The sequence below is a fragment of the Megalops cyprinoides genome, chromosome 18 (genome assembly GCF_013368585.1).
Source record: "Megalops cyprinoides isolate fMegCyp1 chromosome 18, fMegCyp1.pri, whole genome shotgun sequence".
In the NCBI taxonomy this organism is placed as follows: Eukaryota; Metazoa; Chordata; class Actinopteri; order Elopiformes; family Megalopidae; genus Megalops; species Megalops cyprinoides.
The window spans coordinates 20,247,370-20,272,502 of NC_050600.1; the positions used below are offsets into that span (position 1 = coordinate 20,247,370).

A 25,133-nucleotide genomic window follows, 5' to 3' on the forward strand; every position below is an offset into this window, starting at 1 on the left:
TTGTTGCTTTTGGGAGAAGCGGTGCTGGAGATGGGAGTTTTCAACTTTCTTACCAGTCTGTGTTGTGTTAAAAACTTTGTTTTTTATACAAACTTTAATGTCAGACAATGATAATTAGGGGCAAGGATTTTCTTTTACTGGTAAATATAACAAACTGTTCTGTAATATTGTCACCTTTGTAATGAAAATAATCCCATGTAACTGCTCATTTAGTTTGAAAACAACCTTGTGACAAGTAATAATAAAAAGTTGAAGTGTATTACTTGCGTTTCTTATCTTTAGTATCCCCATCTTTAATATTGTTTTCTGAATGACACTCATGTGGAAAAAAAAAGATGTAACTAGAATTTTACATGCAAATAATATAAGATATATTTCTTTGTAGTGAGGTGAATCAAGCCATTACATTTGTGATTTGTTTCTTTGACTTTAATTATACCTGCCCCAGGTGTATAATTGTTTAATTGACCACAAGAGCACCACTTAACCAACTTCCACACTCCCCTGCTCCCCTCTTTAATTCACTTCCAAGCTGTTTCAAATTGGGAAAATAAAAACAAATTATCACCACCACTGACAAGTAGTCCCCAGCTACAGCAGTTGAACCATGTAATATCCTCATTAACATGCATACACAATAAAGGAGATTATGCCAGCTGATGCAACATTCCTACGGTGAGTTGTAAAAGATGCTAGTCAGTAAACAAAGGGATATTAAATGGACTCATTTGTATCATTTGTCATTCCTGTACAGTAATGATTATTTACTGCCTTACAAAGAAAAAGAATTCTACTGCAGGTTCAATATTGCACTATAGTGAACCAAAATATGGCAAAATGGATGTTTGTGATAGTGTCAAAAACCTTGGTCTTGGTAGAGACAGAGGAGAAATTTACAGACTGTGTTTATTGATCAAAAACATGTTCACAATACAATTGAGTGAGAGTTTGTGCTTTGTATTGCAAAGATCACACTGAGAAGTCTACCTCCTGAAGCACAGTTCTGTGGCTACCACATTACTCTGTGGGTTTGGGAATGGGGTTATATCTCCACTTTATAGATGATTTACAAAATGAAGTCAGATGCTCAAGGTGTGTGTTTATAAAAAAAAAAAAAAGTACTATAAGCATATAGTACAACAGAGTATATGCCATTTAAACCCTACTCCAAACTGTCACACCAGAACCCTGAGTAAATCCAGCAGGCAATGTTAGAATGGGCAACGAAGGGAGATGTCCATTTTTCAAGTGAAATCAGAGGCCTAACACATTTCACATGAAACTTACAGTAAAATACACTTTTCCCCACAATGTCCTCATGGTAAATACTGGCTTTCTTCCATTTGAGATCAAAATGAAACCAATCAAATCACTAAAATCCCAACACAGAATGCAGATATTTGAGTGCAACAGTGAAGTCGGCCATTTTCTTTCTCTGGAGCAGGAATGCAGTGATTATGATGCCATCCAAAGAGTAAACGGGAGGAGGAGGGTGGGCAGAGTGGTGATTGGTGACACTGAACCTAGATACAGCAAAGTGCCCAATCCCAACAGGGCGACAAGTAAGGCACTCCTGCTGCTGAAAAGTGTCTTCCTAAACGTTTCACAGAACTGTAATAACAAAAGAGAGAGAGAGAGGGGGAAAAAAAACACATGAAATATGATCTATTATCGTCACAGCAGGCAAACGCAAATCTATGCAACACTATGTCTAATTTCTTGATTATTTTTTCATCTGTTACTGTCTCGTGATAACAATTTCAATATGTTGGGACTCAACGGATCAAGATAAACTTGAACTGAGGCCATATCTCACACAAACGTTAGGTGGTGCTGTTCGACAGTAAACTGTTTCGTGTCAAATCGTTGCTTTTGAAGTGTTTCGTGGAGTGTGCACGATGTAAATATTGTTTATAGCTGAAAATAAAGTTGCGTATAGATGTTGAATTACCATAAATTAAGAATGCAATATGAACTTGTAATGTTGTGTGTATGTAATTTTAATACACAGTTAACACTCTATCTACTTGAACAATATAGAATAATATGGAATCTTCAGCCAGTTCTCTGTTGTTAAAATGCCAATAAGACAATGAACTGTTTTTTTTTTTTTCGTTGTGAAAACGAAATACATTTGCTTCAAATATGAGTACGTTGACTATGTGTAAGCGTAAAATACCGCATGTGAACCCCGACTGCAAACGAAAGCGCTGCTGCGGGGGGGGCTTAATTGCTTTCAGTAACCGACTGGCTCAGTTACCTTAAGGAGCTTTCACAGGCTTATTATGCCAAACTGAAGTAAGTCACGTTCCAAAAAAACTTCTGTCGCATAACGAAAATGGCCTATAGACTGGGGTAGGTGTTAAATATTATGGGATGATAAAGGCAGACGAGTCAAATTCTATTGCACCGCCTGTCTAAACGTGACACATGATGGAGCGACATATACGTATATAATTTTTATTTCGACACATAATGCGTTACATACGTATTATCACTGTTAGGTGCGGTGGGAAATCCTCGTGCAAATAATGATTTACAGACGACGCATTAAGAAATATTTGAGTTATACAGTGTGTAAAAGAACGTTTCAGATTGTCCATCTGTCTCAGGGATTACAACTGGATTTCAGTCTTATTTTCCAGGAACCGGCACTGACATCTAAACCTATTAAAACTGTATAGTCGGTTCCATGTGACGGGTGAGCCAAAAGCGAACGTTTATCTGCAGATTTGCTAGCATCACCTAAGAGCAGGAGTCGCACAGATCAACTGGTCAGTATAATGTACGGATGGGCTGATGGTGGATACAGATGATTACGGTACTGCATCCATGTTCTGCAGATCTGCCCAGAGTGCGCTCCAAAGTGACCAACCTGCAGAGTAACGCATGAGGCAGCTGCAGAAATTTTCGGCCCTGCGCATTAGCAGAGTTAACATATGCAGTGTAGGAATGATATGCTTTGTGCAAAGCGCACTCCCGTGCAACGTTAAAAGGACAATGATAACCAAGAGTTCATTTCTGTATACATACGAAGAGATGGGGTCTAACTAACCATTTTGCAACAATTTGCTAAAATGTAGAGATTTGCTGTTTGCAGACCTACACAGCTGTAGTAAACATTTAGATTTTATTTGTGATAGCAATAAGATGTGCCATAATTTGTCAGATGAAAAATGTGCTAATGATTCTGCAAAAGATTGTAATTTGTCATATGTGCAGATATAATTGTTTTCACCTCCAGTCATTCTCCAAGTAGATTGATTGGTGGTCAGTAGTAGTCAAACTCTTTTCACAAATCGCAACATTTACTATGCATGGTCTGCATTATGTGATATTTTCCTGCAGAGTTATGTAAAGCCAACAAGAGCAACATAACCTCTGACTTATAACTGTGTATTCTGTCCCTGTTGTTATTGGATCCAGAAGTGCGATCACCAGAACTCATGGAAGAACCTGAGTGAGTCAGTTCCCTCATGATAAATGTTCTCTGCCAGTGGCATTGTTAGGTCCAATCATTCGGGGCTATAGCCCCCAATACTTTAAGCCTAGCCCCAAATATTTTCGCCCTGAAAAAGGAGGTGTTAATAGCAAAACAACAGACAGACCGTATAACAGAGCAGAACCTGACTTGCGGTGTCTGAAGGTGTGATAATATTTATTATAAAAGTGGATATAACCTCCCCAACCTACCGATGCCGATCCCCCTTCAGAAAAAGAGACAAGCCCCAGGCAAACTTGACTTAGCCCCTGATCTTTTCAATAGCTAGAAACGCCCCTGTTCTCTGCCATACATACATGAAACCAGACTTACAAGAGAGAGGTCCACACTCAGTGATCTTTGAAATTTAAAGTCTTGGTTTGTAACAGGTGCAAGCTAACACATTCAGTCCATTTAATCACCCATTTCAGTAACATCAGAGACTCTTACTCTTAGGCCTGCGTCTGTTTCCTCACTGTGTACCATACCTGGTTGGTCTGAAAGCTGGCCAGAGTACCGTATCTGCAGTACATGGCGTAGTGTTCGCAGTTGTGCCAGAGGAGGCTGTAAGTAATGGACCCCAGCAGCTTCTCGGCCCTCCTGGCCACCTCCTCGCTGCTGAACGGTGGGCAGCTGCACGCTTTGTCCAGCAGGTTGACTATGATCGGGGCCCCATACGCAAAGTCCTCCAGGGAGTCCACCCTCACACTGGCCACCTTGGCGACAACCCCGAGGATCAGCCTGCTGTTGGTCACCGCCCTCTTGATGGCGTCCTGGTTTTTGGAGACGGCGGGCAGGATGTCGGGTATCAGGTGAGCGACCCTGTTGTCCCCCAGGTAGATGCCGAAGTGCGTAAAGAGAATGCGGTGGACTGCTAACAGGTCCCCTCTTTTGTAGACAGATTTGTCATACTTGGGGACCTTTTCCTCAGCCTCATCCCTTGGTTGTCGCGTAATGAAAAACAGGTTCAGGAGCTCAACGGGAAACATTTTGGAAACTGGCAAAAAGCATGGCACCTATTCCTTTTATCCTGGTGGCATGGGGAGCGGCCAAGGATTTAAAGAGTTTTGAAGGAATTTAGCAAATACTGAGATTTGCACAATCACGTGTTCATGAGAGCATTATGCCTTCAGAACATGGAATCAGGCCATGTAAAAAAACAAAGTAAATCCACCTATAAACTGGATTTAATCATTAAAAAATGGCTTTAGCTTTCTGAGGATAAACCTAAACAGATTTACAGTTTAAGAGTGCCTGTTCCATGTGAAGGATATACTGGCAGGCAACAGAAACACAATCTGTTTAATACAATCCTTTGTAGCATCTTTCTGGGATTACATTACTATGATATTTCAAACAAGGTTCATACCCGCAAGTAATGACTAATGAGTTCAGTAATGACCTCAGGTTGAATTGACCCTCATCTTGATCTTTATCTGTCTTTATCTTTGCAAATTCCAGACTAACTCTTAATCTAGTCATATGTAAATAGACCTCATTAAGGGGCTGAATAGGACAATACGAGTGTGAATGCATTAAGCATGCCCGCTAATCTGCAGACAAATGGCTACGTTTCAGCAGAGCCTGTGGGGAATGGCTCAGGTCTAACGGTTTGTGTGTGCTGAGCCTTTGTGCCTACAACCCACACAGGGAGGCCTGACTGTGCAGTCTCACAGAAGCTTGGACTGCACCTGTATTCCTGTCCGATAATACTGAGATAAGCATGATTAGCTCTTGCATGTAAGAAATGATTTTTTGAGACATTGTTATCTGAAATACAGTTTTTCAGCTCAAATTAGCCTACCCTGTTTTTCTGTACAGTATTTCATGACATATAACCTTACAGGTTATTGTTCCTTAGGTGGCTCTGGATTAAACCAGGCAATGACTGCATTGTAGCATCCCCCTCCCCAATAAAGGCTGAAAACCATGTGACAAATCTCAGAACTATAGTATGTGTGTGAATATAAAGCACAGTAATACCTAGTTCACACTGGCCACATGTTATATTGGCTTCCGTTGAATTTCCACTGGTGTACCTGACCTAGGATCAGTTCCAGGAGAGTCAGCTAACATGAAAACTAAGAGCCCGTGAAACTGAAGGAATCACTGATTATGCCACGGTCTATCTAAATGTGTGTTCACTTTGCTTTCAAGGGAAATTGATATGTTCTCTTGCCTTGTTTTCAAAGTTAGTGTCACACATGAACAATAACGGCTGTTTGCCTCAAGGAGGAAGCAGGCAATTAACTTTGACGCAAAGGCGGTTTACAGTTCAGTCGCAACTGTGTTAACACCCTCCTTACTGTCTGAACAAAGTATTGAGGGCTTTTGTTTTTGTGCTAAATTGAGCAAGAATGTGAGCTCTGTTTGTGTTGTACAAGAAAAGAAATTATGACATTCTAATCTGCTCTTTTTGACATTGTAGAGTAATAAAAAATCAAAAAACCATACCCTGTGGGCCATCATATTGGACTGCATGATATATTGTTTCATATATCAAATATGTGACGAATAGTTGGTAATCCACTGCACAGCTAGTGACTAACTGTTCCTCCTAGCTCTTACTAAGAGTCTCTTTTCCTGTATACATTGTGGATTCAGGACGTCATGCACTACACCATAACATAAATAACGTACAAAGAAGACATGTCACAGACAGTGTTTTATGCACACAAGTAATTCAAAGGTAAAAATCACACCTATGTGCTACCTCTGAGCTTAAACACAATGTTGAGCGCAACCATTAATCATATGTATTACTCACAAGACCACTCTGCAATGATGAAACTTGTCGGTTTGTCTGATTATGATTATTTGATTTGAATTTATTTATTTAGGCATTCATTCATTTTATCAAAAAACTGGAAAGACATGCATAGGTTAAATTAAGTGAAGCCATCTATCCATAGGCTCTGTTCTGCACCCGACAGCACGTGATGAAAAGGAATCACAGGTGGCAGTCAGGCTGCTGCAGAGCACCTGCTCCTGGTTAACGGGAGGAGCCGTCACCAGATCACCCCACCTAGAGAGAGAGACGATGGCTGTCGCTCATTCCGCGGGGCTCTGCGGAGCCAAAGCCGTCAAAGATCTGCTTAAATTCCGACGTCAGCATCCCGGAGGCAACTGAGTGCAGAGGGATCAGCCTCGGGTCGGACTTGCATGTAAAGAACTGCCTTTTTTTAATTTTTATTTTACTGAACTACAGTGAGGGGGTTTACAGGCAAAACTGTGCAAAGTTACATCACAGCCCTTTTACACTTACATACAGTGCATGTGTGCACTGTGAATTCTGGCTGCTGTAAAATGTGACCACAGATGGTGGCTGCCCGTAGCTGCGTCTAAGCAGGGATGATTCGAGTTCAGCGCTAAGGCTTCTCATCGAATGTACTAACACCGCAGGTGTTAACAAAAGAATTATTAGCATGAGCTCATGAACGGCTCAAATCATGAACAGCTCAACCTAAATGTCAAATGAACAAATTCATGTGACCAGGAGAAAATATCTAGCACAAGGTCAGATTAGGACTATGGTGCACAGCTTTGCGTATGAAATACAGATGTTTCCTTCTTGAGGATGTTTTTATTCCTTAGTATTGGAAATTCCTAAAAAATGTTTGCAAATGCATATACATAACATACACACAACTTATCACATATTTGGATGTTGGAAGCTGGAAGTGTTTCACATATTAAGATGTCTCTTTCAGGCAATTTGAATACGTTTCCTTTTTCGAGCCTGTAAGACATTTATGTAATTTTTGCACAGGATGAACACAAATTGGAAAAAAATTCAGGGGTTTCAGAGTAGGCTTGCCCCTGAAGGAATTTTTATTTGCGAATTCCAGTTTTCCATTAATATTCTAACCTATTCTGAAGATTACTCAGGGCTAGTGGTGAGGAATTGCTCGTCTAATGTGTTTGGAACAAGCTTAGGGTAGTTTTTTTTAGAAAGAATTCAGGCAACTTTCGAGCATTTTCGTGATAACCTCCTTTATCATAACTATTGCGACTGTAGTTCAAGCCTTGAAAGTGTCGTTCTCAGGGAATCCGAACTGGTAACCAGGTTTCAGGTTTGAAATGGGGGAGGGTCTGCTTCTGCTATTGTGCTCTTGAGTAAGACACTTAGCCTGAATGTCTTCAGAACATCTTTAACTTATACAAACAAATGCTATGTAAGATAAATATGATATGGACATCTGCCGAGCAATTGTGGTAACTGGTGCATGAGTGATAAACACATCAGAAGAGACTGTGACACAATCACTCTCTGATTACTCATCTTTTGTAGCTTGTTTGCCAGCAGGATCACATGTTCTCCAGTTACTCAGTCACTTAACTGATCAGTCACTTCACCATCACTTTACCGATCTTTATTTTGAATGTAGGGGTGCATCTGAAGCTGCACACAAATCAAATAGACTACCTCTTGTCTAAAAATGCATAAAACATGCAACTGGAAGATTTAACCAAAACTGTATTAAGGACTGCATTTATACAGTACCTTGAGAGGATCTCCAAGCCCTGTACAGAGACGTTGACTCAACCACCTGCATGATGGTCGACACGCATTTTAGACCAGAAAGCTGAGATAAAGGGAATTTTTCAGTCACTGAAACTGGGGGATGGCCAGATGGAAAGGCTGAACGGGAATTCAGCCAGGATATCAGGGGAAGCACCTACTTTTTTCACATATTGCCACAGAAACTTTAATGACCACAATGAGTCAGGACCTTTAGTTTCAGAGGGAAGACTGCTCCCTGCTGACCCACCAACACCACTTCCAGCAGCAATCTGGCTTTCCTAGGAGGTCTCCCATGCAAGTACTCCCCACACCCAACTCTATACAAAGAGTAGGAGTAGATGCGGAGGTAGGTGTCTGTTTGAGTGATCTAATGACCACCCAACAAATAAAAAATGAGACAGTTTTTATCAAAGATAGGTGGTAATAGTGTGTATAATTTATTTTCCAGTGAAAATAAATCTGAGTTGGTGAAGGAATATGTATTTTGTATTTACAGTCTAAAATATGTGTTAGCTAAAGTAATTCCATTGTTAATAATGTATGGAATACTAAACATGACATTTATTTACATGATAAAATACTGTAAAAAATGTTAGTTTTAAAAAATGCATACAAATCAATACTGTACAATACTTTGTGAAACAAAGATAAAATTAGATACTGCATATAAATCATTCATTTAAGGTATAAAATTGTGAGCGGATCATTTGGACTTACACAGTAAGCTAAAATGTGAAAAAATATATATATTTTTTCTATACACTTAAGATCATGTGCAGAGAAACACAACTCTTCTTATTCAATCATAAGATGTTGGTTTACAAACAGCATTCCTGTCCCAGTGTGGTTTGATTCACTGATCTGAGGTCAGTTAGCCAGCCATCCAGAGGAGGAATGGGACGAGGACTGTGGGTAGCGTGGTGGAGGGGGCCATGCCAAGGCAGGCGATGGACAGCACTCCCAGAAAAGCCGATAGCAGGACACTTCTCTGATCCCGGATCACCGATTTCAGGCTTTCACAGAACTGTGAGGCAAAGGAGACACGGTAAGTAGGGGGGCTTTAATAGACCAAATAAAATATTACATTGCAGCCTAAAAGGAAAACTGAAAACTTTGAAGCTATGTCTTCAAAGTGATCCTTGAATCAAGACTGCCAAGTGTGTGACAGCCTTTTCACTTTTTTAGCATTCAGTTTGTATCTTCTCACTTTCTGACCTAATACTTGAAAATTTAACTGAGTGTACCGTTCGTTTTCATGTCAGACAAATTCAACCCCTTTGCTGCCCCACGTGACGTAGTTTTTGTATTGAACTACACTTCCCATCATGCATATAAACTGCTTAGAATGACCTAATTCATACATGAAATAAATTTACTTTCTCAGCAAATCAGCTATCTGAGGGAAGATCCTTTATTCTTCTGAGGAAATGCACACAACATTATACTTTTTAACACCACCCATAAATGTAAATTATTACGCAGTTTTGAACTGCAGAGACATAGCAATATAGATAAGGTATTGACTATTCTTTCAGACATTTCATCAAAATTAATGTATTTCTTTAAATCTTTTATTAAAGATATAAAAGAGGGACGTTCTTTGTCAGTCCCAATATTTACCAATGGCATACAGCACTGTCAATAATATATATCAGTACCATGGACAGAGTCAAGCACACAGACAAACTCATGCAGTTCTTATAATGAGATTTACACAGTTGGTGCTTTAACACCACTATAGAAATAGTAATTGTCTCCAAAAAATTCACCACCATCAAATCAAAGATTAGGCTGCTCTCCATCAGAGGAGGCTATACACCCTGAGCAGTATATGATGACAATATGAAAGAGTAACTGCCAGTCAGATCACCAGCATACAAAATTATCTGAATTTCTTCCAAGATGATAAACCTTTCCTTTCAATAGGGCAGTCTGCAGCCTAACATTTTTTAAGTGCTCCTAAAACCTCACTGAAGGAGTGTTTTGAGAATTGCCAGTCACCCAGTGACAGATGAATATGGAAGCGAAGCCTTTACGATGGCCCCCAAACTTCTACAGTTCACCTACCACATTTCATCATCCATAACATCTGCATTATTACACATTCATTAAAGGTGCTCATAGTCATTATTCTTTGAATTTCTCCATTCCATCATCCAATGTATTGTAATACTTATTAATTACAGAAATTACATATTTAAATTCAAAGCTCCATTAAATTTGCAGTTGAAAGAAAGTCAAGAGTATTGCCAGTCTGCAATTTTATTCTTTACAATGTTGCATTGATACACAGATTAAACCATTTGTGCATTAAAAGAACGGTAATCAGATTCAGCACATACATTTTGTCTATTGCTTGCTCTTATTGGCTGCAGGTATACCTCACCTTGGATCACCTCCAGCAGGACCAGAAGTCAACAGTTCCTCACTCCTAATAAGGTGACTCTTTGTGTTAAACAGAAATATGTTATAAGAAGAAGACAGCCACTGACTTAGGGGGTAGTCTATTGCAAATGCAAGAAAAAGTAATATGCGTTTCCTGCTCGTGGTGCCATCAGCTACTGGATGCACGTTGGCGCGCATCAGCTGACTTAAAAGTACCTAAATTTTTACCTCATCTCCATTGTGCTCGCGCATTGCCAAGGAATTTTTTTCCTGTTTATCAAAAATAAATTACCTGCAGAAATATAAAGGGGCTAAAAAACCTCATCTCGTGACCTGCATTTCAAGAAGATATCAGAATACAGCGGAAACTGGCACGTTTCTCTTCTCTCCTAAGCGAATGTTCTCACCGATACATCTGCAGAATAAGAGGTTCCTTTCCAATCAACCATCAGACCAATCCGCTTGGTCACGTCATCGTGTTATACTTCACTTTCATTATGTCCGCTGTAAAATGAGATGAACTGTACCTGACGTTAGCTCACGAAATAAAGCAGCTTTATTTTACCCTATCGCTAGTCCATTTGCTATAAGCTACCGCTGACCGCTGCCCCTAGAGGATCGCTAAACTTATAACCATATAACCATTAGCAGTACTGCTAAAACACAAATCAACACGTAGGCGGCTGGATAGCGTTAAATGCATACATCATTGCATTTAAATGCACGGCCATTCTGCCTTTTCGACAGTTGTGTGCATGAACGAAACCTGAAAAGTTCAGTATTCTTTTCTGCGTTGTCAGGGATCTCTCTAAGTGTTGGCTTTATGTGGAGAAAAAACATGTGCAATTACCTTTTCTGTTTGGAGACTCACAGGCGAGCCATATCTGCAGTAGGTGGCAAAGTGCTCGCAGTTATTCCAAAGTAGGCTGTAAGGTATTGCTCCGATTAGTTTTTCTGCTCTTTTTGCAACGTCTTCGTTAGCCAGCGGCTGCTTCTTTAACGTGCTGTCCATATTGTTTAATAAAATTGTGGACCCATAAGCAAAATCTTCTACTGTATCGACTCGTATGCTGGCGTTCTTAGAAATCACGCCAAGGAGCAGTCTTTTATTGGTGACAACTTTCTGGATTTGACACTTGTCATTCGTGATCACTGGCATAATATCAGGCATCAAATGAGCCACTTTGTTGTCTCCCAGGTAGATGCCAAAGTGTATGAATAAAGTGCGCGGGACCTCCAACAAATCTCCTCTTTGGAACGACGGTCTCTCGCAATAATCGGTGCACTTTTCTTCTTCTGAAGATACAAAATGAAAAAGACTGAAGTTGGCGAGGAGATAAATTTTCTCTAAGAGATAAGTCAAAGAGTCCAGCATTTTGAGATCCTCCGTTGCAGAAGCCTCATTGCATTTCAGAGCTTTTATCCCGATGTGCGCAAGGAGGGGGTTGGGTGACATCATGTCATGTCTTGCGACACTATTGGCTGTGAAGGCTGGTCTTCCCCTAACGAAAATCTTGAACAGACAGGCCGAATTGTGTACGTCAGTTTCATCCTTTTTTAAACATAACGGCGTGTCTTTTTATTTCTCAACGTGGACAAAAAGGTAAACCAATCGCCTAAAACGTTTCTTTTATAAATCTATAGGATATTTATGATCTACTGTTGCTTAATGCTATTTTTGATGCAGGACAGAATTCTTGCAGAAACGCTTTGTTGGACAATCGAAAAGTGCGTGTTTTTTTTTTTTTTAAATCCAACAACACGGACAGTGCGAGGCAGACAGACGGCTGGAAAGTCATGGGGTACGCTGCTTTCACAAAGGAAGCTCAAGAGATGGAAGGGGAGCCCTTGCCATACGGCAATAATTAACGTCCTGGAGTTAGGGCACAACCACTTCATTCAAACTTGTAGGAAGGGCATGGAAAGCCTCAAAGTGAAAACTTTTTTGCATGCTTGTGAATCACCACTGCTCACGCAAAACAAAAAAAAAAATTAAAGTCTGTAAAAGTACTCAATACTGCAGCTATGGTTTCATGAGTGAATGACAATTTTCAGGTGTTCCCAAACAAAAACTAGAAGAGATAGCTTATTGAGAAATGCAGGAAAAGAATGACAGAGAAAAGAATGGCATATTCTTGGAGCCCTCCAGGATGTCAGGGGTCTTTTCTCCTTGACTGACATTCACCCAAACGTTTGAGAGCCCAGGGGTCTTGCCCCCTCATTAAATGCAGAAAGAAGAGATTAAGAGATTAGTCAAAATGAACACATCTTCCTTTGGAGACCCGTTTGACCACAGCGCAAGCGATGACAGGAAAAGACCAGCATGCTTGGCCCAACAATGGTGCTCAGCGAGGGGTTAATTCTCTCAAGCCGCTGGGGTGGGGGATTACCCAGTGACCTGTCGGCTTCTGCCTGGAGACGTCCAGGGCAGTGATGGATGCCGAGGTATTTCTATTTCTTTAAAAGCCCAGAGTCCGATACTTCCCCCCCCAACCCTTGCACTGTTAAAACAACCTGTGCTGGAATCCTCATGTGACCCGACTCTACCGAAATGATAGCACCAGTGGTTGTGTGGGTGAGTTCAACTTTGCTCCAAGTTCTGCATAGCGAAACAGCAGGCTGTGATAACTTGATTGAAATGAGCCACTGTTTTGAATAATGCAGTTCTGGTGCTACAGTGCTATCTGTCCCTTGTAATTACACAACTGTCCAATTAGAAAATAAACTATAATGATAAAACCTTAAAGATAATGCAGTCAAACCTCAATGAACAAGACATTTAAGAGAATTCATAAGAATTCGAACAGAAACAACCATATGGGTACCATATAAGCCATGTGTCTAAACCAGAGTGAACTCAATAACCTCCAGAACTCCATCAATGAAGGCAGAGGCCCAGCCTTGAGAAGGAAAATATTTGTACAGTGTTAACATGCCTCATTGTATACATACAACTCATGGAATACACTTTTTCATGGTGGTTTTGAGGGGAAAGAACCCAACACAAAGAACCCATACAGCCTAATAATTCAGTGATTTCATTTATGTCCAGGGTATCTGAGTTCAGGCGTGGGACGCTGTGTTGTACACTTCAGTTGGGGCCTCGGAGTCAGATGCTACTCACTGCTTGTAAGTGCATCTTAATCCCAGAATGAAAACATATCCGCGAGGCAGACTGAGAGGGTAACGCCTGGGAAACAAAAAGGTCTCTGTGGCAGCACAGTCTCACCCCTGCCACTCCCACTCACACTCACGGTCCCGGCGTCTCCCCTCCCCCCGCCCCCACCGTCTGCCCGCGGCGCTCAACCTTTTGCTCTCCCGCTTCCTGTGCGAAGAAGAGGTAGCAAGGCAGTGGCTGGAAGCGGCGGCTAACTTCAAGGGCTTATGCTAATGTTTGGGGAAAGCGAGCACTTTTAATGGGACTCAATAAAACCCTAAGCAGGCCTTACTGAAAATCTCTTTTGTCTCCCCTTTTACAGCCAAGTCCTCACTGCGCTGCAGCCTCAGGCTGCAGGCAGGAATTTCACACCGGGTTTTTATTACAACAGACGACAAGCCCCAGCAAATCAGAGCCCTCTCCCCAGAGCACTGGTCTGCTGTCTGCTCATTTGATCCTACGGGGGACCTATAATGATGTCCTTATTATGGTTTACATGGCAATCTCTATTCAATGACTATCTATGGCTATATGCTACACTGGGCAACAGTGTAGCATAGTGGAAAGGAGTAGGGCTTGTAACCAAACGGCTTCTAGTTTGATTCTCCGCTGAGGCACTGTTGCTGTACCCTTGGACAAGGTATTTAACCCAGAACCGCCTCCATAAATATCCGGCTGTATAATTGGATAATGTAAAAATTGTGTAAGTCGCTTTGAATAAGAGAATCTGCTAAATGCCTATGACTCTGATTAAATGAATTTGCATAAATGTGCATTAAATAAATGTGCATCTCTAACAGAAAATAATTCATTTGTCATGTTGTGAAATTCTTAAAACATTTTTCATTGATTTCAGTACTCAGCGTAATGCTGTGAATGAAATTATTGTAGTAACAACTGCATAAATGTGTCACTTAAAGGTAAGAGTTTTAAAGAAAAAACAAGTTTGCCTGCAAAAGCATCTAAAGGGACAATAGGGATTAAAAATGCAATGAATGCTGCAATACTTCCCTTCCCCAGGAGTATAGCCTATACCCACAAATTGTTAAAAATATATACATTCATTCACTTTATTTCCAAACAATCAACTAACCAAACCTGTCACCACTGTCATACAGTCAGTCAGTCATCTGTATCTAAGCAATGGATTTCCAGATCACACCTTCACTTTCCCGCAATATTAATTACTGTATTTTAAACTGTTATGAAAAAAGTATCTACAGTTGGAGAGACATTCGGGTTACAAAGTATGGGAGCGCCACTGAACACATAATTGTTCTCGTCAGTTTATTAATAAATGAAATATAATTGAAAAAAAGCCTCAAATCTATATCAATAGAATGTCTATGTATAAAATGCAGTAAAGTTAAAAATCGTATATTACTTTACATGGGCACTGTCATTCGAGAACATCAAAGGTCAGAAGTCAAGGGCAGTAACAGAGGTCACTGTTCAGAGGGGGGCAGCTGTTGCCATACTCACCAAAAAGATGTGTTTGGACACAATATTAAGACAAGTGTAAATGTCAAGGACACAAAAAATTCAGACTACAAACTCAATGGTTAGGGACCTTGTTTCCCTGGTACTATATTTAGAAATGCCTTGTGTGTTTTACCATCTACAAATACTATTAACTCGTAAAATTAGTTTGTTTTTACTATCACCACAGTTACATTTCAAGCCTTTTCAAAACAAGGCTTTAAAAAAATCACTGAAAATTATTACAAGAGATGGACCCTGGTGCAATTTGACTTCACATGCAGTAACTCAGAGGCAGTGCATATTCTGTAGTGCATATTTCATGTCATTCAGATTAGTGAAGAAGCGTACTCCCAGCATAATGCATCAGTCTGGCCATTCCATCCGACAGAGGAATCTGTGGCAGCCACTTCCCACCTGAGGTTTGGGATTGTGGTAGGCACTGCAAAAAGCACACAGCTGCATGACAAAACGACTCCCATGCTAATGAGTCTAGAGGGCACTCTTGTGATAAAAGGCACAAGTGGTTTATATCCGGCCCCACGATATTACACAACAATCCATTCATGCGTCACGATTCCACTGACAGCCATTTTTTTTTCCGGTTCAGTCCACCAGTGACTTCAGATCAGGTAACCCTTTCAATTTGTAGTCCAACAGCATCTGTCCGTATGCCTTGCCCTTAAAGAGACACAGAAAAGGCTTTGGTTAGATTGCACGTTTCCTAATGCTGCCAAAAGTTAGCATCTGACCTCCAAATCCTTTAATACTTTAATGCATTGTTGGGGTTTATAATTAGCTAACTGATTTAATTAGTGGAAGGGCACCTGAGCCTTGATTTCTAAGACCTCTGGATGAAAGCCATGCTGGAATGTTTGCCAGGTGGTGTTACTATGTGCGGTCTCTGAATCAGTTTCATATTTATAACAATGGGACTGCATGATCTGGATTTATGGGCTGCTGTACACTAGCACTGACAGAGAGGCAACCAAGCTCTCAAAAATAGAAACCGGTGTCCTTGTGGAGCCACTATGATCTGCTTTAGTTTTTACTGGCCTGCAAATCCCGAACTGGGCCAAGAGGCAACGGGACTGTGATCGTGTCCTTATGAATGGAAGGGAGGCGGAGGTGAGGAAGGGCTCACCTGAGGGTCGCTGCGGAGAGAGGCCACCCCTCCCCCACCCAGAGAGTTCCTCAGGACAAAGTTCAGGCCTTGGATTCCGGGCAGCTCGTATCTGAAAGAGCACGACCCCCAGCTCAGGACCGCCCAGACACACCCAGCAGCCCCAGGGCCCTGCTCGCTTGCTCATAAACTGCTCCGAAGGCACCTCTGGTACCTCTGGGGGCTGTAAAACAGCCCCGGTGCTGTTTATGAGTACAGCCAGTAGGGCTCTGCGCCCGTCCGAACTGCATACCAAGAAACTGCCTGTCACCGCAATAAAAGCCGAGGAACCACAGCGCTATGCTCTCAGACAGCCAAGCTCAACTCAGTCTGTGAGCAGGAAGCTTCTGCTCAAAAGCAGAAGCCTGAAAAATTGATGTCTAAGGTGCCCGTTACTCCCGACTTTCCCCCTTTTTGATAACTAGTATTTGCTGTGGCGATGGATGGTATTTGTTAGTTTGTCTGTTTTTTCCATAAACTGCTAAAAAAGTATTCAGTTTACGTTTCACCATTATAATTCAAACAATCGCTTACACTGCTCTCCCCACCCTACCGTGTGACTGAAGGCGTGTCGTCATCGGTTTTCTGTATGAGGTGCTGGAAGTACTCCTCCACCACGCTGGCCGTCAGGGCTTTCTTCAGGTAGGGGTAGTAGAGCGGGTGCCGCGCTATGACACCTGAGAGACGCGTTTGCGAAAGTATTTAGGCCATGTATATAATTAAAACCCCAAAACAAACAAAAAGAAACCCATTCCAAGAGGAAATGATCCAGAGGCCAAACCGCACACCCATTAAGTCAATACGACTGACTGGGCAAACGCCCGATATTCTGGGCATGGCCTGTGTGCCCGGTTCGGTGAATGGATGCCCTTGTTAGGATGCCAGAGCGTTGGGCAGCTGGTGGCTGTGAGTCCACAGCAGCCTGGCACTGAGAGGAGCAGCAGCTGAGTAAACCCCAGAAGTTTCTCCAACTGGCATAAGTATCACTGCCTGTATTTACTATGGTTACTCGCTATTATGAATCCATAACACCAGCCCAATGACGGCCAACCAACTGCCCCCGAGACAGGGGGAAAATGTCTTACCGATATTGGCAGTGTCCCCCTTGTCTCCGCTCCTGGTGAAGGCCAGCTCCTCCAGTCTGTAACTGTGTGGCCCGATTGGCAGATCTGCATCATGTACAGAGGTGTTGCTGTTAAGTCTTATCCTGTTTATTTGATGACATCACTTCATCACTTTATATAAAACCAGAAGGAAGACATGATTCACAATGCTTGGAAAGGAATCTTAAACAAAACAGTCAACTCTCGCATGTCAGGGCTACTTCCACTGAAGCGACTGCGCCACAACATCTGCTTTGTGGGGTCTCTGTTTCCTGTCACTTGACGGGAACTTTTCACTGTATCCGTAGCCTTCTGTCTTTCACAATCTTTGTCATGGGGAAAGCCACAGAAAACATGCCAGGGCACACGTTCGAACAACTGCGTTTCGGTGAATGTTTAATTACTCAGGCTTCTGGCTTGTTGTTCGGTGAAACACGAAACCCCAATTGCGCCACAGAGCTGACTGCTCGCGAGGACATGCAGGTCTCTTCCTGGTGCCCATTTTTTTCCCCCTACACAGAACCAGTCTTGTTCAGAGTCTAAGACTCTGTCAAAGGTGAATAGAAATTTTGTTGTCAGTGACCTACTTCACTCCAAAACTTGCGTGAAATAATGCATTAAAATGCCTTCCAAAGGCTGGCTTACCTGATAATCCTGACTTTTCGCATTATATCATCTTTATCGAAAAGCCAAAAGAAGGCCGTCTTTGGAGGATAAGCTTCTTTGATTAAACTTCTTTAGCAACAATAGAGCTGGACTGAATGGAACATGAATGTTTTGCAGGAGGCAATTTGATGAAGCCAACTATTCAAAGTCTTGGAAAGCCTGTTTTTCATCAGTGTGGCTGACAATTGTGTTGTAGTAACAAGGATTCAGGTCAGGATTCAGGAGGGAAATTCTTCATGTGTACACTCTATGTGCAAGACTAAGACGGTGAGGGAATCGGCCCACCAATAACAAAAAAAGGAGTCTGACCCCTTATTGTAATTACACTCCTGCTTATTAGTGGATTAACCATGTTCTTTTTAAAATGACCTGAATACCATGCTCAATTTTGTTGGGGGGGGGATGTGGGAATCACCAAGGTAACAAATGCCTGAATTGGTGATAAGACACAGTAAAACTGATTCTACGGACAGACCATCCGGCAACACTGCCCACACTCCACAAACCACGTCACAGTCAGACACACTGAACTAGTCAGAGAGCGATCATGTTTACAAGCACGAGGCCCTGACAGACTGCTCTAGGCAGGGTGTGGGAAGCAGTCTGATACTAAATAAGTGAATACCAATGGCAGGAGAACAACAGGGAAATGTGGTTTCGTGCATCTGGTTTAAACATTCAGTTTAAAGCAGCAGCTACAGCCTTTATTCAACCTCTCCGCAATGCACTTTATCGTTAACTTCGAGTATCATCTTAATGCAAGAGGTATTTCTTCATTTCCATCACATCAATTTCATTCAAATCAGCAACAGATGAACTCTTTCAGAAAAAAGTTACACTTAAAAAATCTTTTTTTTTTTTTTGTTAAGACCAAAGCGCGCTGCATTTAAACTGAATATGAGCCTTAATGAAAGTTCACATGCTGCTTGTCTTAGAAGCATGTCTGTTCTTAAGAATGTCTTAAAAGTAAGTGCAACATGTACCTACTCCAGAGACAAATTGTTTCACACTATCAAACACAATGAGACATATTTAAATAGACCAATCTCACTCTGAATGCAAACACTAGACTATTATATCTTAAAACACTTTCTCTCTAGCCTGTAATCTATTATTTTTCATTGAAAATATACCCATATATTTTCAAAAGACTAGTTGTTTAGACAGTATTCCTTAATAACGGGAATCAAAAGCTTAAGGCTATGTTCTTTGGAGCACTGCTCAGAGCGTTTATTCTATAGTAAGCCCATGACTCATAAACACATTTCTATTTTTGCTGGTTTTTCTAAAGAATAGGGAATTTAAAAGAAAATTGACACATGCAGTTTCCCACGCTGTGAGAAAGTAATCAGTTCGGGCTAACAACTAACAGCACAGTGGCTTCTATTAAAAGCATATGCTCTCTTAAACAGTCAACAAAATTACATGCACACTTCTCAAGCTAGCGAGTTGGAGACTCAAACAAATGAACGGCAGTTTATTCACTGTATGGCTTAAGTCATTGGTTAAAAGATTTAAATGATTTTCCAACTATACATCTTAATAGCATAATAGCAGTAACTGATTATTCTGAAGGTAACAACAGGGCTCCTGGTGACATCTGAATTCCATTTAACATTGAAGCTGATGGTGATGAAAATGAAAATGTGACACTAAAAGTGTTGTGATATTTTGCAAGGGGATACTAACTGGATTCATTTGCATTTGGCTTAACATTTCTCATATTCTGTTGACCATGCCTGCAGTTTATTCAAGGAGTGCATCTGGTCATAACACTGCCCTCTGTAGGTACAGAAGAGGAATAACAACTGAGCAAACAAAAAAATCCTCTGTTTTATGGAAGGCCTGCCTTCCTGTCACAATGATGTAGACCATCCCCCTTAAAGTAGTTTTCTGAAGAATGAGTAATTCACCCTGAGATTATAACTTCATAATTTTTTTATCACTTCGTAATGAAGCTCAGGGACATTTCAAACACAAACCAAGTCAATGGACCCTATAAGGTTGATGTTTCATATGTCCAGCCAACCAAACACTTTCCCTGAGTTGTATTTTCTCAACGACCCAAGGTAACTAATCACAAACAAAACTTGACCAAGGTACAATAACCATCTGTTATACTACACTGTAGTAGTAACTACAGAAAAAAACTAGAGGTTACAACAGGACAAGTATACAGACAGCACAGACACAGCCCATATACTATGCACGCAGCATATACAGTACAAATAAAATACAGACACATCACAGACACAGCACAGATAGCAGATAAAGCACAAATACAGCAGTTACAGAACACACAACAGATAAAACACAGACAGAGCGCAGATACGGACCTGAGAGGGCTGTGCTATCTTCCTCCTGCCTGTGAGCAGGAGAATGGCCTTCGTGGAGGAACAGGTCCTCCCCCTCGTACGTCTCTGTGAACTCCCCATTGATGTGAATGTCCACCTGAAATAAACAGCGGATCGCACCAAGCGAAGGCGACCACATATCAGCCGCATTTATTTCATTGCTCACCAGAGCAATCCTTATGTAGAGCAACTCGCAAAACTTACAACTTTGCATATAATCAGGTTCTACCCCTGACTGTTTAGAGAATCTGTTCAGGTGAACCACCTTGTTCAAGAATACAACAACAGTGCCTCTTCTGGGACTGGAACCTGCAATCTTATGTTTATAAGAGTAGTTCCCTGTCCACTACGCCAGCCTACTACTGTACATTTTGCACTTGATGGATCAACACTAAAGGAAAATGGTTATTGACTCGGTTACATGTGCTGAAAGCTCCATGGTATTACGCAGTAAATTACCTTCAGCTTTGTCTTAGGATACAAGAAGAAAAACGGTTTCAGCACTGGGGACCTAAGAGAGGAGACAGGATAAAGCAAAATAACGCAGAAACCAAATCCTCATCTTACAAAAATATAAGTGCGAAAAAGGAATCTCTTCTTTCCAGGCAAATCTCTTGTCCCCTAAGGCCACCATCTACTGGTAGAAACTGGTAGACTGTCCGTCTGTCCTGTGCTAACTGCTGCTCTCCAACAGTTAGCAACAGTTGCTCTCCAACTCGTAACAAACTATCTACCAGCATAAGGACTGCACAGTCTGCTGTTGCCTTCTAAAGATGATGTTCTTCCATGGGAGAAAAGAGGACTTACACTCTTGGTCGCCCACCCACTATTCCTGTAAGTCCAGGGGCTGTGGGGAGGATAAGAACCTTTTTAGAGATGAACCTATTTATTCACAATAACTTGTCATGAGTGAGCAAAGCACTGCCATTTCCGATTACCTGTAAAATCATGTCCAATGCTGAATTTCATTTTACATGTTACTGTCAGGTTTACAGCTACCTTAGCTGTTGTAAAAGAAGTACAAAGTACGTTTGATGCTGATGCTGTTTTTTGTGAGTGCCACTCTGTATGGGACCCGTAAAACATTGAAAAACTGAGACACTTTCTGACCTTTCTTCATTTGAACAAGCCCAGCTATGACTGGAATTGAGAATCATTAATACAGTATTCTATGAGAATGAAAATGCGTTAAACACATGCAGAGGGTCAAAGGTAGTCTCGGAAGCGGAATACTCATGGTAAACATGTCATATCTCAATCACATGCACTAATATTAAACTACAGGAAATACTTTCTGCACACAGTGAAATATAGTCAGTTTTGCAGTTTTTGCAAGTGGTTTGGAATGATATAAAGTAAGACTTAGGATTCTGTATTCATGCTAATCAGATATATATATATATACACATATATCAGTCAAAAGTTTGGACACACCTGACTAAGATCATGGGAAACATACATACAAAGACTGATCTAAAGACTTACACTTAAATGCTTGAAATCCATTTCTTAGACAAATATAAATAGTGAAGTTGATGCCTACGTATGAATTTCTTTCCTAAAATAAAAAAAAAAAAACATCTTTGGCTACTTTGAAGAATGTGAAATATGAGAGTTTTCATTTGTTTAATACTTTTTCATCACTGCATAATTCCATTTGTTATTTCATAGTTTTGATGTCTTTACTATAATTCTAAAATGTGGAAAATAGTAAAAATAAAAACCCTTCTACAAGTAGGTGTGTCCAAAGTTTTGACTGGAACTGTATATACACCTGTCTCACCTTCTTTAGAGAATTAGTAGATTCATTCTAATTCATGCTAATTGCCCTCTATTGTTAAAAATTTTTCCACAGTAGGACACATTGGACCATTAGCATTAACCCCACAGAGTAAATATTACAGGTTGAGCTTTGGAACCTGTCAAACTGTCCAAAAACTGGAAGGGAGATAATTAAGAATTTGTCTTCCTGTAAAATACATAATAATAAACAATCCCGATGAGGGTCATGACCCAACAAATCTTATAAACAGTCCTCACTTTCTCAACGCTTCTGTCGCTGTTGAGCAGTAACCTTTGGAGAAGGAACAACCTCTCATCAGCAAACACTCACCAGCTGGGAGTCTAGGTCAAACAGCGGTCATCTTTGAGTCAACGGGCTTTTTGCTACAGAGGACCGGGAGTCTACTGAACTGACCTCAGATATCCCATGACCAAACCACAAACACATCAGCATTTTACACTTTGTTCAGCAATAGCTGTGAGGTTATGTCCCCACAAGAGAATATCTTGCCTTAAGAAATCACTGCTACCTTGATGCATCTTAAACAAATGCTTTCAGTTAAAACTGGTCTGCTGGTCTGCTGGTCAGGTCTGCTGAGTCACAGGCAAGAACGAAGCCACATAAATCACTATTCAGGAAACGTACAAGGGTTGATTAAAAAGAAATGCCCCACTTTTTTCTTGAACAAAATGTACTGAAGGAAAATAAAGCACCCATAGAATGCAGATTTATCGATTGCACGAGCATTACTTCGCATTAAGTTTTATCTTACAGCGGCAAAAGCTTGACTGTTTTTTGTTCTTTTGCAATAAATCTTTTCATAAATGCAGCCTGTTGCTTTCTGGGCCACCCTTGTAACTGAGTCCTGGACCTAATTAGACTGAATCAAAACCTTTCCTGGCAGACCCATCCAAGCACAGAAACAGACATGACTGAGCTAGGGAACAGCTTGAAAAAGATGTTTGATTAAAAAAATTCTGGAATCAACAGCCTTCTATGATAAATGTTTGGATTAAATGTCACAGAGTTTATCAGCAATTCGCTGTAATGAGAACAGTCCACCAAGACTGACCAATGGCACCATGTCTTCTGAGTATTCATACGTGGCCTGGAAAGGAATGGTGCTTGACACAAAACAAAAAGCTAAGCTAGGCTAAGCTAAAGGGTGACTCAACAAAACAGTTTCAGCACAATAAACTTAGCAAGTGCTGTTTACAAGGCCTCTTAAATGTGAAAAGTGTTGACAACACACTTTTCACTGTGCATGCTTTAAAGGTCAGGGACCATTCAGCTGAGAGAGCTTACTGTCTGTGACCATGGCGTGAACTCCACACTGTAAACAAACCAATACTCCAAGGCCTTAACCCAAGCCTCTTGAGCAAAACATTTCCTCCATGCAGAGGCCACACAGAAAACATACAACATGAAGCGCAGGTCCTTTAAGGACATAATAGGTCAGATTCAAGAGAAGAAGTGTGACAGATTGTCCGAGCTGCAGCAGAGTGGCTGACTGAACGTGCAACAGGAGAAATGCCTGTTGAGCCTGAATCTAAAAACCACATGAAAACCAGTGTTTGTGCAGAGTTGTGAATGGGGGTAATGGGGGGCTATGAACATGGAAGCATCCATGAATTTGGAAAAGACGTGCCCTCTGGGAAGGGGTGCTGTTATCTGAGATGTACACAAATAACCTCTATGATTGCTCCTGGGATCTGTGATCCTGGGATTTAACGTGAGGCATTTACACTGTATCTTTAAATAATAAAGAAGAGCACATACAAAAGGAGGCTGCAGTAATTCCTTCCTTCTGACACCTTCCTGCTCTAATACTGTCTTTTATATTTTATCTACAACCTTGATGGACTGCTGAGAATGTCTGGTGATTATCAGCCCCAGATGAGAGGCAAGATTAGTCTGGCAGTGGGAAAATGTTATCCAGAACTTGGGTTTTTCTTGCACACTGCAAGTCCAAATGAAGAACAATGCTATTATGGTTTTTAGCGAGTAAAGTCCTGCATGCTTAATCCTGGCTGTACAGCTCGCTTCCTTGTCACTGTCATTAAATGACTTCATTCAAATCTTTGTGGAGCTGCTCGCCATTTTCTCCTACACATGCTTCTGTTCTTTGCGTGTTCTATCCGGCAATGCAACAGCAATATGCTATACAAATCACAGTTGCAATAATAACTGCAGTGCACAGGTTATTGACCTTTTGACAGGAGTCAAAAGCAGCATCAAGTTTGAGAGCTAAGGTTATCCCTCTCACTTACCCATGCCAGTGCCTGCAGGAGCGATCTCTCTGGAGAAGAACTCCAAGGCCTTCTTCTGCTTATGGCGAACAGCCATCCACACTACGGCCTCTCGTGGCCCCTGAGTCAGTGAAAGAACAGCCTGTGTGATGTCATATCATGTGCTCTCATGTACTAATTATTGGCTTTGCAGATGCCCATCTCCAGGGTAATAGCTAGTCATATCATCCTGAAACTGTCGAATGGCTGAAGTGAAGCAGGGCTGGGCTTCATAAGTACTGCGATGCGAGATCACCCGGGAAAACCTGGTTGCTGATAGGTGGTGTTGGTGGGCCAGAAGGGGGCAGCCTTCACTGTTGGCCATATAGGAGACCCATGCCCCAGTGTTTTGACAGGGACACTGTGTTGTAGGAGCTGCTGCCTTTTGAGTTAGAGCTTAAACTGAGGTGCTGACAATTTGTGGTCATTAAAGATACCAAGGCACTTAACTGCAAAAAAACAGTGGATCCCTAAAGTCCTGGCAGAATTGCCATTTGGGCTCTTTCAGTCTGGCCATCTAATCATCCCTCAGTTTCATTAGTTCAGAATATGTAGCTAATATTAGCTAAGGATATGTGCAAAAATTCTGGTGCAATATGGTGGGTACTACACACTGGTGGTGGCTGAGGTAAATAACCCTGCCCCCCTCTCCCCTCTCACTGTAAAGCAATTTGAGATCCTTGAAAAGTGCTACATAAGTGCAACACATCATTATCTTTTTAAATTTATGCCAAATTGTGTTTTCAATGT

General features: G+C 41.2%; 3 protein-coding genes across 3 annotated transcripts; all 3 read right to left on the reverse strand.

Annotated features, from left to right (window-relative positions):
- Positions 1 to 1,455: 1,455 nt before the first annotated feature.
- On the reverse strand, positions 1,456 to 4,470 carry lratb.2 (lecithin retinol acyltransferase b, tandem duplicate 2). The gene is made up of 2 exons (XM_036551925.1): positions 3,970 to 4,470; positions 1,456 to 1,611 (listed from the first exon to the last, which is right to left on the reverse strand). The coding sequence occupies exons 1-2, from the start codon at positions 4,468 to 4,470 to the stop codon at positions 1,456 to 1,458; spliced, it is 657 nt and encodes a 218-aa protein (XP_036407818.1).
- Positions 4,471 to 8,707: 4,237 nt separating this feature from the next.
- On the reverse strand, positions 8,708 to 11,775 carry LOC118793430 (lecithin retinol acyltransferase-like). Its single transcript, XM_036551608.1, has 2 exons — positions 11,242 to 11,775; positions 8,708 to 9,030 (listed from the first exon to the last, which is right to left on the reverse strand). Exons 1-2 carry the CDS (start codon positions 11,764 to 11,766, stop codon positions 8,878 to 8,880), a joined length of 678 nt encoding a protein of 225 aa, XP_036407501.1. The 5' UTR covers positions 11,767 to 11,775; the 3' UTR covers positions 8,708 to 8,877.
- A 3,035-nt stretch (positions 11,776 to 14,810) lies between these two features.
- Positions 14,811 to 24,459, reverse strand: LOC118793396. The gene is made up of 8 exons (XM_036551562.1): positions 24,366 to 24,459; positions 21,120 to 21,159; positions 20,772 to 20,823; positions 20,295 to 20,409; positions 17,275 to 17,358; positions 16,743 to 16,866; positions 16,172 to 16,262; positions 14,811 to 15,708 (listed from the first exon to the last, which is right to left on the reverse strand). Exons 1-8 carry the CDS (start codon positions 24,439 to 24,441, stop codon positions 15,634 to 15,636), a joined length of 657 nt encoding a protein of 218 aa, XP_036407455.1. The 5' UTR covers positions 24,442 to 24,459; the 3' UTR covers positions 14,811 to 15,633.
- Positions 24,460 to 25,133: the final 674 nt, after the last annotated feature.